The 14733-nt window shown below is 30.6% G+C and overlaps 1 protein-coding gene across 1 annotated transcript; it reads left to right on the plus strand.

The window, feature by feature from the left end:
• Window positions 1-3051: 3051 nt before the first annotated feature.
• LOC124356994 lies at window positions 3052-10344 on the plus strand. Its single transcript, XM_046808354.1, has 5 exons — window positions 3052-3170; window positions 5027-5069; window positions 6724-6767; window positions 8312-8366; window positions 9831-10344. Exons 1-5 carry the CDS (start codon window positions 3132-3134, stop codon window positions 10289-10291), a joined length of 642 nt encoding a protein of 213 aa, XP_046664310.1. The 5' UTR covers window positions 3052-3131; the 3' UTR covers window positions 10292-10344.
• The last annotated feature ends 4389 nt before the right edge of the window (window positions 10345-14733 follow it).

A 14733-nucleotide genomic window follows, 5' to 3' on the forward strand; every position in this document is an offset into this window, starting at 1 on the left:
AGTTTCATTATTTGTTACTGGGTCATAATCTGGCCCTTTTAAGTACAAACTTTCACTATTAAACCACTTTACCCGTATAAATCCCATGCAAATAATTTTCGCCATTTAATTTTGGATTATTGTCAAGATTTATAAGTTTAAAGTGATTTAAAATTCTGATATGTTTTCATGAATACATATCTAGAATTATAATCAAATTGTATTTCAGATTGACATGTAGATCTCTTTGTTTTTTTTCTTTCTTAAAAGTTTAGTTCCTTTCAATATAGCTACAACTACTGTAGATCTTTCACACTATGTAGTAAACACTGTGAAGAATTCTTTTCTGGAATTAACAAACCGAATCATGTTGCTGAGTCTTTTCCACTTAAATCCTCAATGTCGCAATGTAAACTTTCCTGACAAATTAGGAAAGTTTTATGGGCTTCCTCACTCAGCTAGCTAATACCTTCCTGAAATGAATTACTCCTAGTTTATAACCGCGACATATTTAGCGGAGTATGAGGGTCTCTGGTGAATTTGCCGTGGGAGTGTTCCAGTTTTATTTGGTTTTGTACCAGGATAAATCTATGAAAGTCTTATGTATCCCCACTTATTGTTTTGTGCACATTTAGTTAACATAAATTACTGACACACTTTAAGTTTCTAAAAATTGTATCTGTAAAATTAAATTTATATTTTACGTGACATTGTTAGTTAAAAGTAAAATATACGTTGAAATTTGTTATGAAGCTTTGACTGTAGGTAGCATTATCTTATTATATTATGGAAGTTTTAGTTCAGATTTTTTTACTTTAAATTAAATTTTTCAGAGGTGGCTAGCCCTTTTCTGCTTGTAAGTTAAAATTAAATACGTAGTATTTTAAGTCTATGTTAGAACGAATTCTAGATACTTAAGGATTGGTCTTAAAAGTTATTTCAAGGGTATTTTGAATATAATTACAGTAATTTTAGTCAAAAATAGATGTTTTATGTTGTAAAGTGATAAAGCCATGTGTATCTTGCACTTGATTAATGATATATTGCATTTTGTAATTCAAGTAGAGTTAGTTTTGAGTGACTGTTAAACGCAACTTTTTTCTGTATTTTTTTAGTCCGTAAAGGTAAGATGTCCCTTATGTAAGATGTTTATATGAAATTTTTGAAATTTTGATTCAATGCAACGTTGACTTTATCACTATCTCACCTTCCGCCCAACAATGTAGAGACAATGAATCACCTCTTCATCCAGATCACACTGGATGACCGCTGGGTGAACCGGACAAACCTCTTTTGTGGTCTAAGTGTCTAGTTTACTCCAGGTCGAGTTTGTTTTGACCTTTTTTGTCTTGTCGCCGACTTTTTTTATCTTTTCAGAAGGACGTAGACATCAGATCCAGACGGAAAGAGCAGAAAGTGAAATGAAGCTACAGTCAAGATTTAATTATAATGCATATAGTAAAACTTAAACCACTTTATTTCAGTATTTGTATAGAATAATTTAATTGCAAAAAATTACATTTGTGTATTTAAATTAGTCTTCATTATTAAGTTTAATGTTTGACAAAGTAACTACCAACTTAAATATTACTTGAAAAAATAAATCGGGTATAAAATATAAAGAAAAATAGCTGTGTGATCATTATGGCTATTTAGGTCACAAGTTGGCTGAAACATATAATATGTCATCATCAGAATGGATGCACAGAACCTTATTTGAAACAGCTTAGATAAAATGTATTGTGCTTGTGGTGCGGGAAAAATCAGCTTTGGTCAGATAGGGATGGCATCTATAAATATATTATGAAACCAATGTTCTTTCCTGTAACACGTGTTGGTAAAATAGATTACCTTATGCACTGTGTGCAATGTATACAATTAATTATCAGATAACTACGAAATATTTTCTTTATATAGATATTATTTTAGTTTAAACTTATTATCCAAACTGTCCATAAGGTATTAAAATTTTCATTGCATGGGAAAGTATTTGTAAAATATGGTACTAAGTTTATTACCATACTGGAAAATATGTTGAATCTACAAACCAAAAGCCCTATTACTGAAATTGTAATCTTAAATAAACTTTGTACTCATTTACTGTCCATACCTACATAATACAAGTCATTCGCTGACTCTCACTTTATTGAAATCACAGAATTGTTTTAAGCCCTTAAATGAAGGGTAACTGGTAACGTAAGTGTAAGGTAGAGAAATGTGAGATAAATCATGGTATCTCGAGTTGTAGGAGAACTCTTTGTTTATTAGACTTAGAGGAGAGGCTATACTTGGCCCCAACAACACGTCCCACGGCTATGTGGTCGTTTGGCTCCTCCGTCCAAAACATTCCACGGTTCAGGTCGTAATCCCTCAGATAAGGGACAAGCCATACAATCACAGGCAGCCCGAGATCTACAACTCTGGCGCGTTCGATACTTAACCTTAATGCGAAACGTGGGTCCCTTGTGGTAAATGTTTTGCTACTAATGTATTTAAAACAGGTATTTCCAATTAGTCCACTTCAGTGTTGTGAAGCAACGGAACTATTACTATAATCAGAATGTGTTAATATAAATAAATCCTAAATACGTTTAATAAGAGAATAGGTTTGCCATTACATAGGAATAAGAAGTTTTTAATACAGTTTTAAAAAGCATTTGATCAAAATTATATCAATACCTTATATTTCTAAACGATAAATACAGAAATAAATCTTAAAAGATTAAACTTAAAAGCAATATATAGCAAGTATTTTTAGATAGATTTTATGGGCAATCATGATGGTGAAAAGAATTTCCTTATCAGAATAAATGAATGAAAGAAAAAAAAATGAAAGAAAGAGCAATTATTTATGGTTCATATAAAACATAATAAAATAACTCCGTTCGTAAAGTAAAAGTGTAGATGATTAATTGATATTTTATCTTCCTATAAAATGTTAAAGTAATTCGTTGAGATATTCTAAAGAACCGATTTTAGGTATGACGTCAAACAATGGATACGCTATGATGCTTTATTGTCACACAAACAAGCGTCTCGGTTGACAGTGACATGTTGTTTACTATGTTTGCTACGCTCTACAGCTATATAATCCTGACATCTCTGTTACTCTACCTGTAAAGTTTTCGGGAAGAACACCTGACAGTACCACCATGACCTCCAAAACCGTGGCTCTGCTTCTTGCTGCATTGGTAATCTAGTTTATCGCTTCTTATTATGGTTACATACTTAGAATTATATAAAGTTTAAATAATATTACTATCATAGGATTCTTTTTATAAAGTCCTCTAAGACTTAATTTTGTAGTAAAGTTTTTTTAAATACAAAGACTGTATTTAACAGTACCATGGATCTATCTTGCACCACTTTTTAGAACTTACCGAACTGTAAAATTGTAAAGTTTTAGCGTTTTGAAATTCTTATAACGCCTTAGACAGACCTAATGCTATATACGTCAATACGTAAACATCCAGAGAAATATTTTATTGTAGGCTAGAGTAAGATTTCTACTAAAAATGGAAATTATTTCCGAAACCTTTAATGTATTCGTAACAATTAAAAAATAATAATTAAATGCAGACTACAGATATCGGAGCACCTTCAATTCTATACTACTTCAATTCAAATGAAAAACAATTGGTTTGGCTTCTAAGTTAGGAAACCATAGTAATTGACGCCACACTATATTTTTCAGCAGTTTGATATTAAATTCAAACTGTATTGGATACAATGAGAGATTAAGATCAAACTAAACTTTGAGCTCATGTTTTCTTTTAAGGACACAAATATTGTATTCCTTGTTAAAAGATGTCCTCGTATTTAACTTTTGAAAACATCTTTACTTTACCAATATTGTCAGTTGTAAATGAATACTCAAGTAAGAAATGTTTGTTAAAAAAGTTTTGCATGTAGAATTATAGCATATATAAAACCACTGCTCTTTTACAAGTTTTTATCTATGAGTTCTTTTATTTAAGGGTATTTACATAAAAAGAAACTGGAATCATACTGCATGCAGTGATCTCTATATGCGGATATTTCAGATGTCGACAACAGTTTAAATAAATCATAATGTAATTTTCGTTCCATATTCGGATAGAGAAAAATTTTAACAAGTGCATACGTGAATATATACACACTAAATAAATAAAATATCTTACGAAATATACTCCTGTACATTCGGGCAGTTAGAATATTTATTCTTCAAGAGGTTGTGGGTTAAAAAGAGTACTACCATAGTTTGTTTTATAGTCTTTAATGGCCTGGAAGAAGTTGACCCCTTTTTAAAGCTCAAAGTATTCTTGGATGTATCAGGCATATAAAATAGAAACTTTTACGTTTTTTATTATAGTTAAAATTTGCGTGGTTTTGATATTTTTACGTGGCAATCGTTTTATTCTTACAACTTGGCTTATGTTAGTTGTTTTAATATCATTATAGTTTCTCAATACTCGAGTACCCTTCAAGCAAATAATATTCTTTATTCATACTTGAAAGAATAATATTACGTAATATTTTTACTCTACTTGAAATATAGTAAAGAAATTCCCAAATAAGTGTACTAAAAGATTATTAGTTATACAAATACAAATAATTTTTTTACAAAATAAGTAACCCTGGAGTTAATAAGACAATCCAATAACAATATTATTAAATGTATTATTATATACATTATTTCTAATACCTTCATTATATTTGCGCTACCTACCCCAATTACTGATAAAAGAACACTAACGATAATAATTTTATGAATATAACTATAAGACATTATTACACGCTTACATTTATAAGGGAAGTACAATATAAGAAATCTAAAAAAGAAAGAAATCGTTTTTTTTTTTTAGTAATATCTATGACAATTAGCTTTAATTCCACCGTCAAAATTGCATTTTTAATTCTAGTTCAGATTGTAGGAAGAATATAAAAATCATAGAAACAGTACAACTACTTATGTAGTTTGTAAAAAAACGGCATATGAGTAGATTAATATCATGATTGACTGTTAGATATAATCATAAACTACTCTAATTAATTGGCAACTTTACAGGTGGCTTCTTTCCTCACAACCACTGAAGCAGCTTCTGTAAATGGTAAGTAACTTTTTGTATCACCATGTGTTTAAAGGTGTGTAGTACACAATTTTATGCTCGATAATGCACATAAATAGAAATAACCCAACACAATATGGTAATACCACTTGGATTTAAGTGACCATTATACTCATAACGGTGTTATCTTGCGTCTGAAATGTTTACATAAATATGGCATTAAGGCAAAACTTTTACGGTAAAAAAAGTAATATAAGCATAATACAAGCACAGCTATAACTCGCCATAGTACACAAGCCAACATGTGCGGTTTACAAAGGGCATCGGAATCCGGAACAAGAGTTCTCCTACAAAATAATACGAGAAATAGGTTCTCCAACATCGACACCAAAGGTGAGACTTCTACTACAACCAAGAACAAAGAGCGGTTTGATAACTAAACAAGCAAACTGAAATAATATATAACACACAACAAAAGTCCCTGTATTAACGAATAAAAACATAACGTAGTTTTACCATTTGACTACTTAAAACATATTATTTCTGTCTTTTATACCTAACCACTGTGATTCCATGTTGAATTTATTAACAATACTTAATATAAAGATACAATGACCTGAGTGATACAAAACTCTAGGCAAACTGTAGATTTTTTTAACTTTTAGAGTTTTATCTCAGCATAAAAACATTTATAGGACAGTAAATGTATACTAAACATATAAGTACAGGGTGTAAATTTTGGTAAATATTTCGGATGTGTTTGAATAGGTGAGAACGATCAAAAGGTTCCTCTAATACTATGGTCTGATTCCATATTTATGTGACTGGCGGTTCATTTTACATTTTTATTTACTTATTGGATTATGTATGTCTTATTTGATATTATTTTCTACTGGATGGTAAAATATCTCCTGCTACTAGTTTCATAATGGTCATCTCTTAAACATTTTTTAAGCAAATCTTCATGAAAATCGACGGGAAGGAACAATATCAAAGGACATAAAAGACAGCTTTACAAAAACATAAACATGTAATACCTTAGATGGTATAAAAGTAAATAGAGGGTACATTGAGCTGGAATTATATCTAAATTTAACATTGACTTTCCAATGTTTTATTTTTGTGTTTTATTTCATTAATAATAATTGGAATCTAAAAAAATGATCTGCCAGTTACTCCTAGCCATCATAGTTACTCATAAAATAAATAAAGAAATATTCGCTACAGTTCATCCAAATCCTCTGAAATGATATTCACCATCACTGAACTCAGTGCTTGTATTCAAATTAGTTCTTTCTAGAGATAACGTGTGGGCATCAAACAGGCAGACACAAATGAGTTTACAAAAACTTACGACTGGTAGGATAACCTCACATTAAATATAAAACATATAATATGAAATAACTAGTGAGTAATGATTAAAAGTCTTTGGGTAGATATTAAGTCCTAAAATTATAATAATCATAATAATAATTATGATGGAAAATTATAAAATATATGAAAAATGTTTTAATATGAATATAAATTACAAAATGAAGATTTAAAACACAATCTTTAATATTTTACGAAGGTTAAATTGTAAATGATATGCTGAATATTTTGTTACATATAAATACTGTAAGAGTTGATCACTCCTATATAAAATATTGATTTATTTTTAACAGCCAACTAATAATTATTTTTACTGAATGTCCAGGGACTGCGGGCACCTGGGGAGAAATAGCAGAGAACATTGCACATGTAAGTTTTAAATTATGATACTTGGGTTCTTACAAGATTTAACACTAGATTTATTGCACTAATTTAAAGTACCCTAGTTAAAATATATGCGGCTTCAAAAAATAAATTGTACTATCTGTATTTCAAACTTTCGTTACCTACCACAACAGTTTACTGTTGCCTTTTGTCGGAAAGTGCACGTTATGTAGCTCGTGTGATCTCTGACACTATTCCACATTTGTACACAAAGTTGAAATTCCAAACTTTCTTCAAGATCTAAACATTGCTTTGGCTTAGATCATTGGTAGTAGATCTTAGTAGACATATTACATCCAAGATAGTGCATTGTAAAATTAATGCCTTAGGGACATTAAACGGTAGTATGTCTAATATTTTTTATCTCTTGGATATTTTCAAGCAGATTTGGTATTGCTAAATTAAATTGTATGTAACAGCATATTTTACAATTTTCTATCGAATTACACACGAGTAAAATTACTTTCTTCGTTATATATTCATATTTATATTATATGTCAAGAACAATTTAGTTTTCTCAGAATTCAAATATATACGTAATGCAGTTTACATATTCTTATAATCAGCTGTCATGTTCTTGATACTAATTTTTAAATATCCTAAAACTATTACTTACAATGCAAATAGGTTTTTTTAAGATTGTTTTTCTCTTTGTTGTTTTACCATAAAACCTCTCTAAATAGATATGAAAATAGAATTTAAAAATTATTATTTGTCAATGACGGACTGTATCACCTAAATTACATAGTCACTCATGTACCAGTTTCCAGAGTTTTGGGATGTTGCCCACATGTTCCTCATTATAATGAACTGAGTACAAACTTATTATAATTATACTGAATGAGATTTAAACAATACCAAAATTATATACCTTGCTATAATCACCATTAATTACTTAATTTAAACTGATATTGTACTATATAAGATAAAGAACAGTTGAAACATTGTTAATATAATTGTTAATATAGTACATTACACTATATCTGTTATGTTTATAATATAAAGGTACTTTATTAGTCCCCAATAACCCATATTTTTATAAAACCGATAAGTTTTGGAGACATACGTATTTACAATTCATAAAATGTTTTCGCAGATTTCTACACAGGAAGATCGCAGCTAGTAAAATGCACGTGGTGTTTTGGAATGTGAACTGTCCTATTTAGCAGTATAAAGATAACTGACACTTAATTTAAAACATGCCTAAATATTTGAAAATATAGTAATATTAAATCAATAATAATAAATTCCAATCTTCTGTTGCATTGCATTCATATATTGTGGCATATATTGGATAGAACTTGTAAATGCTCTTTTAATAATATTGAGATTTACTATTGTATATTAATCTGTAAAAAGTTCCCTCAAAGATTAAAAGATTATATACACAATATATTTCAAAACGAAGATTTCAAACAATCACTAAATGGAATAGTGCTAAGAATTTAATATGAAATATGCAGAATTTATTTAACGTAAATATCTTAATAACTAACAATAAAAGAAAAAAAATTCTATGTGTGTTTCAGCAAGTGAATGAAGCTTACAACGACCTGGCAGATGCAGTTGAGGAAAACAATAAAGGTAATACTCAATTATATAGTTTTGTAAACCTTTCTAAACATGGCACATGGAAACCTCTTCTAGTATGGCATCAGCCAAAACGAGGTCATATGTGCAGCATGTTGAGCGCAGAGAAACATTTAGAACATTGGATTTTGAAGAATTTATTTTTATATTGAGACTATGAAAATGCTAGAAACAACTGAAACAACAAAGGCTCTTTGATCTAAAACTGATATTTGTGTTTCATTAAAACAAAGAGTCATATTATTAGCATATTGCACGATTCTTCCGTAAGCTATTATTTATAGCTTCTTGACTATATTAGTCTGAAATCGTCGTATTACCCACAGATACCGTGACATTGGGAAGGTGGGAAATGATATTATACATATTCGATTGTTCGTTGTTGTTATTCTGGTGGGGTTTTAATTAATAATTGAAAATAGAAAGACCTTAATAATTCGGCTAGACGTTTGGTGGATTTGTGGTTGTTTTCCAAAGCGTTAATGTTGAAATCGCCCATCAGGACAAATTCAAGGTCATCGTGAGTCAAGTCTGTTAGCAGGGATTGTAATTTTAAAAATCTTCGTTAGTATTGGGAGATTCAAACGACGAGTGATTATAAATTTGTGTTTAAAGTATAATCCTGGCTGCTTCAAAAAGTGTTTCGTCCGTTTCTTTAATTATACGGCATACACATTTAAAGAAAAAATGTAAATTAATTAATAATTAGTGCACTCAAATAATTAGTCTTAAAGAACAATTAGGTGTAGCGCACTTAAGTATAGTATAGTATATTAGTATAAAGGAATATTGTAACATACTGTATGACAAGTATACCTGGTTAAACGATTTGAGCTCGATTTAAATAATTGTATTATACGAGCTACATCCAAAGATCAATTTTGAAATATTGAATAATTAGAATTTAGGCGCTGTTTTACCATGTTGAGATAAATAACATTGAGTCTCATGTTTTTCACTTGTATGTAATTGATTTATTTCAAAAATACATACTGTACAGTAAATGTACTGTAGTAATACAATATTATGTGGTATCATTCGCATTTGCAGCTTCAGTAAGTTTTCTATAAATCTTTTATAGCTCGGGAAAATCCTTAGAGTTATTGTCTTCTATGTTTCTTTTAACGTTTAAGAAATATGATATATTATGCATGAAGGTAGTATCCTATATAAGTGTAAAGGAATACTGTAAAAGTCTGGACCTCAGATATACCTGGTTAAACGATTCGAGCTTGATTTAAACAATTATATCCTACAAGCTACAGAAAAAGATCAATTTCTAAATATTGCGTAATTAGAACTTAGGTGCTGTTTTACAATTTAAAGATAAATAACATTAAGTCAGTCAAATGTTTTCACATCTATGTAAAAGATTTACTTTAAAACTACATATTGTACGGTATATGGAATGCGATAATACAATATTATATGATTCTAGAAGAATGTTGACTATTTCAGACTCAGACAGTGAGGAACCTCTGTACTCGGCAACCATCTCTGTCCCCCACGTGGTTAACGGACAGTGCCAGAAGACTGTGGCTGTGGAAGGGAACGGAGTGAATGACGAGATCGAAGTTCCTTGCTACATGGAGTCCAGCATCATCACAACCAACAACCAGCTGACAGTCGGCAACATGATCTTCAGCAACACAGCCAACACTCTGGTGGTGGTACGGGACAACCGCTGTGTGCTCAAGACATACAAGGACGGGAAGGTGGCCGGCTCCACTCCTCTCAGCAGACAAGACTGCGCCATGGTGAAGAAGGTCATGAGGGAGGTCAGGCAGAACGATGACGCCAAGAAATGGGGCAAGTGGGCTGATGGAGTCGCCGCTGCCGCTTCTTTATTTAACCCCGCCGAGAATCCCGATAACAGATTCCAGAGTTTCCTACAACTTTGGAATATTGGAAAACACTAATGAAGAGTTAAAACCATTATAAATCTCAATCAGAAATAAATTTATACAAGGTATACAAAGTTTATTCATTCTTATCACCCTACATTAATTCATATATGTATTGTTCATCTAAATATCAATATTAAACTGACATGTTGATCATTTGTAAACATAAACAAAATTTGGTGTCAATATTTAGCAAATTAACCATCGTAAAATTATTTGCTTTTTTGTTATGATTCTTTTGAACTCTGGACACAGAAGAATTTCAAATGTTTCTTACAAATTTTGTCCTGCACTTTTTAACGTGTATAATTTTCTTTCAAGTTCCGATTACCACATCAATCCCCCGAATCTATGTTCCATGGTAGGGTTTGTTATTTCATTGGTTGCGCTAATTGGCAGCTCAATTTTACATAATAAATCCTGTAAAACATATTCTTCCTATTAAAAAACTGGATAAAATGATTGTGAACATTATTTTTATATTAAATGAGGTGTACTATAGAAGGCAGTTTTTATACAGCAGACATACTACAAAGAAAATTTTGTGTTTCTTTGTAATCTTGAATCTTAAAAATCTTAAAATATATTTATTATTATTGTGCTCTCCGTTGTAAAAGAAGGTAATTTTATATTTTTTGGAAGGGAGTAAATAAATATGTGCTAAACGACTAAAATACAAAACTACAAAAATCTATCCACTGGTCTACCTCAATAACAAATATTTCATTGAAAAATACAAATAATTTATCACATTCGCTTATCAAAGATTTAACTCAACTAATTTATTATTGTTATACATAATATTTAATATGAAATCATTATAACGTTATTATGTTTTAAAATTTTTAACATTTATTAATTTTCAACACTTGTAACACAATTGTTTTGTGGTGCCTATTATTTCCGTTAGAAATAACCATTATTCCGTTATAATGGTTAATGGACCTTACGACCTAGATGTTCACCTCGTTAGAGAGGACTTGTCTTGGCGACACTAGCGCTCTTCTCGTTACTAGCGACAATTCCGCTAACTGTTCCCATTACACAGACTGCCCGAAGGCTAATCGTAAAAAAAATTAGTAAATATCTGTAAAGTTTAAAACCCCATTTTCACAATTCTGATGCACTTTTGTGAAAATTTAGGCCTTGTAATAGAGTTGTTTTTCGTATAAGATAAACAACGAGTCATGATTTGATAGCTGAAACAGTCAGTCCTTTATTTAAAATTGGTTAGTCTTTATGTATGATTTGATATTGTAACAGGACTTAGAACTATTTGACTGCTAATATTTTTAGAATAGAACAGGAGGCTACGTTTTGAACCAATCCTTTTTTCATCCAAATTGTACCTCAATTTGATTGACCCTACATATCAATACCAGACATACATTTATAATGAGTTGTAAAAATGTTCATAAAAGTAGCAATTTTGTATCTGTATTTAAAAAAATTATAGTGAAAATGTTTTTGTGGAGGTACTAATTTAAATTAAAATTTAATACCAAAGGATTATGTAATTGCTAACGGTTTTACTTCATATGAATTCTGCATGTAAATATGAATACCTTTAAAATTTCAAAATTAACTTTTGATAAAATTAAATTTAATTCAAGTAATTAGTAAAATAATACAATAATTGTCAAATTAATAGCAGGTAAAATTATCTCTTTTTAAATTTCCCATATTGTGTATAATTTATGTATTTGTGTATTACATTTGTCATCATGGTAGTGTTTTACCAAAAGTTTCTGCAACTTCATTGATCATGACCCCCAGAATCCAAAACCCATTCCCTTGTTCAAAATATTATATATAACGAATATTATATATATATATATATATAACGAATATTATATATATATATATATATAACGAATATGTGTGTATATATATAACATATATATATATATATATATATATATATATATATATATATATATATATCCTATAAAACGAATATTGTGGGGAATGTCTCAAAGTTATAAAAAAAACCAAGTTATATATATATATATATATATATATTTATACAAGACTTGTTCTCATATATATCTCGACGAAGTTCGTTGGCCAGCTCAGTACACTGTATCGTTTCAATATGGCGACCGATTAAACTTTAATAAAAATTCACAGCTCCGTTGTTTATAAACGTAGAAGAGAAAATTTAAAGTCTTTTGGTATGTTTGAAGTATTGATCAACTAATATATAAATAATTTTTTAGTATATTGAAAAGTTTTCAAGATGTTGAGTATATGTAAATTCCATGAGAACAAATTAATCATATTTCAATTGTCACTAAACCTACCTACTTCTCCCTGTGGTAATCTTCACCAATACTACCACTCTCATTACAAGACCAGTTCCCGTAACTGCGCACATTACACTGTCTGACGGTCACAGACAGTTGAGCTGATGCCACTTTTGCTAACCTTAAGCTTTTTAGTAAGATTAGTCTTCATCTATTTCCTTAGTTCATGCTAGCAAAATTGTTCTATGTTTCTTGACTATTTGATGTGACTGAATGATTCATACTCGTAAATTGAATGGTGTATTATTATTTCAGACGTATTAAAATAAAAATCCCGTCATAGTAGCCCAATCTTCAAAATAAAAAATAAAGAATTAAAAATTACACTACAAGATCAATAATTTCCTTTCACGCAATTTAAATAGCAAATAATTTACTATTACAGTTAAGTGTCTATCAAACATTTAAAACACAGGAAGGAGTGCACTGTGGCTTAAAGCAAAGTCTTTGGTCCTGAACTGTCAGTATCAACTAGAAATTAAAATAAATTAAAATCTTTATTAAGTCCCTAAATATAACAAAATAATTCCTGCCATAAACTTTCTTATCTAGCAGGAGAATATCAGTGCTATATCGAGTATTTACACAAATTTATTAGACAATTCATAAAGACAACAAATAATAATTAAGTTCATTTAAAAAAATTGGAAACTGCGTGTAAATATCCTGATATACTGCGGCACCCCCAGAATTTCACAGAAGAGTCGGTAAAGGTCCACTTTCACGTTTACATGAGTCGTTCTCGTATATTAGCAAATCGATGAAAGTTCAATTCAATGTTTTATTGCATAAAAGGCAATATACATGGCATAGTAATCGTCGTGTCATTTAAAAGCTAAAATTTTGCATTCATCATTACAATGGCTCTCATTCAGACTTACAGTTTTTCATTCACCCAAATTCTTATTCATTACATAATTTTCCTACTCCAATCACATGGTCAGCCAATTAGGTGGTCCCCCAATCGTTTGGCATCAACTCGTCTGTACTGTAACCGGGATCAGCGCGGTTTTCAGACGAGTTTGAAAAAATGCCTTAGGCATTGTGGCATTGTTGATTGAATTTGAAAATCTTTTGACGATCTGAACTCCTGCCTGCAAAGGCAATCGTTCATAAGCCACCATTGTGGGTTTAACTCGTTTAATGTGATCCCCTAGTAAAAACTAGTGGCACTTATCCCACATGTAGTTGCGTATAGGTAACAGACAAGGCCATTGTAGGTCAGGAAACTCGGCAATGAATTGTAATTCCGAGAAAATTAAGTGCCGTAATAATCAACCGGCACCATTAAGTTGTTATTAAATCAACAAGAGATGCAATTATACGCGGACCTTCCGCTACAAGTGACTATACTTGCAAGCTTGCTGTATTCTGTTAACTTAATTCTTTCGTTTAAAAATTTTGGAGGTCTGATATGGAACAAACTCAGTCCAAGTTCGTAACCAGAAAAATATTTACGTAGGAGTAGTTGGCTATATCCGGCCTATGATACCTACCCCATCTAAATCAACTTCGAAATAGCGAATATTAGGAGGGGGATTTGAACCAGAGTTAGATGTAAAATACATTAGGGTTTAATATTTCTTTTTATTTTAAGATCATTTTTAAATGAAATACAAATGAAGCTTTGTAAGAAAAACCCAAATATGTTCCTCAGTCCGTTTTCCGATATATTGTGCGGATATATAAACAGACGGAAATTAAATATTTCCTACACGTCAAAAGTGCTAGGCTTTGCTCAACCGATATAGGCTCAGATTACAGATTAAAATGGAATAATTGTACTACCGTATAATGTGCCGTACTAAAGACTCATCATACACACAGGAAAGTTCTGCAGGAACCCTGAGCACTTTCCACGTGGATTATGTGCCATCAGCCCTGAGCCGCATTATGGATTTTATATGCCTTATTAACACCTTCGGTGTCGTCCCACTCATAAAGCCAGGAACATCTAATGACATTCTATATGACTTTATATGTGTGTCATAAAAACTTAGTAAATGGGCTATTACTGTTCTTCAACTCATCGTATAGTTTCATTATTTGTTACTGGGTAATAATCTAACCCCTTTAAGTACAAACTTTCACTATTAAACCAATTTACCAGTGTAAATCACATGCAAATAATTTTCGCCGTTTCGTTTTGGG

The sequence above is a fragment of the Homalodisca vitripennis genome, chromosome 1, assembly GCF_021130785.1.
Source record: "Homalodisca vitripennis isolate AUS2020 chromosome 1, UT_GWSS_2.1, whole genome shotgun sequence".
NCBI lineage: Eukaryota > Metazoa > Arthropoda > Insecta > Hemiptera > Cicadellidae > Homalodisca > Homalodisca vitripennis.

Coding starts and splice junctions, on each gene's coding strand:
- LOC124356994 (XM_046808354.1), top strand. CDS start 3,132: ATGACCTCCAAAACCGTGGCTCTGCTTCTTGCTGCATTG. Junction 5,070..6,723: donor TGAAGCAGCTTCTGTAAATG/GTAAGTAACTTT, acceptor CTGAATGTCCAG/GGACTGCGGGCACCTGGGGA. Junction 6,768..8,311: donor TAGCAGAGAACATTGCACAT/GTAAGTTTTAAA, acceptor TGTGTGTTTCAG/CAAGTGAATGAAGCTTACAA.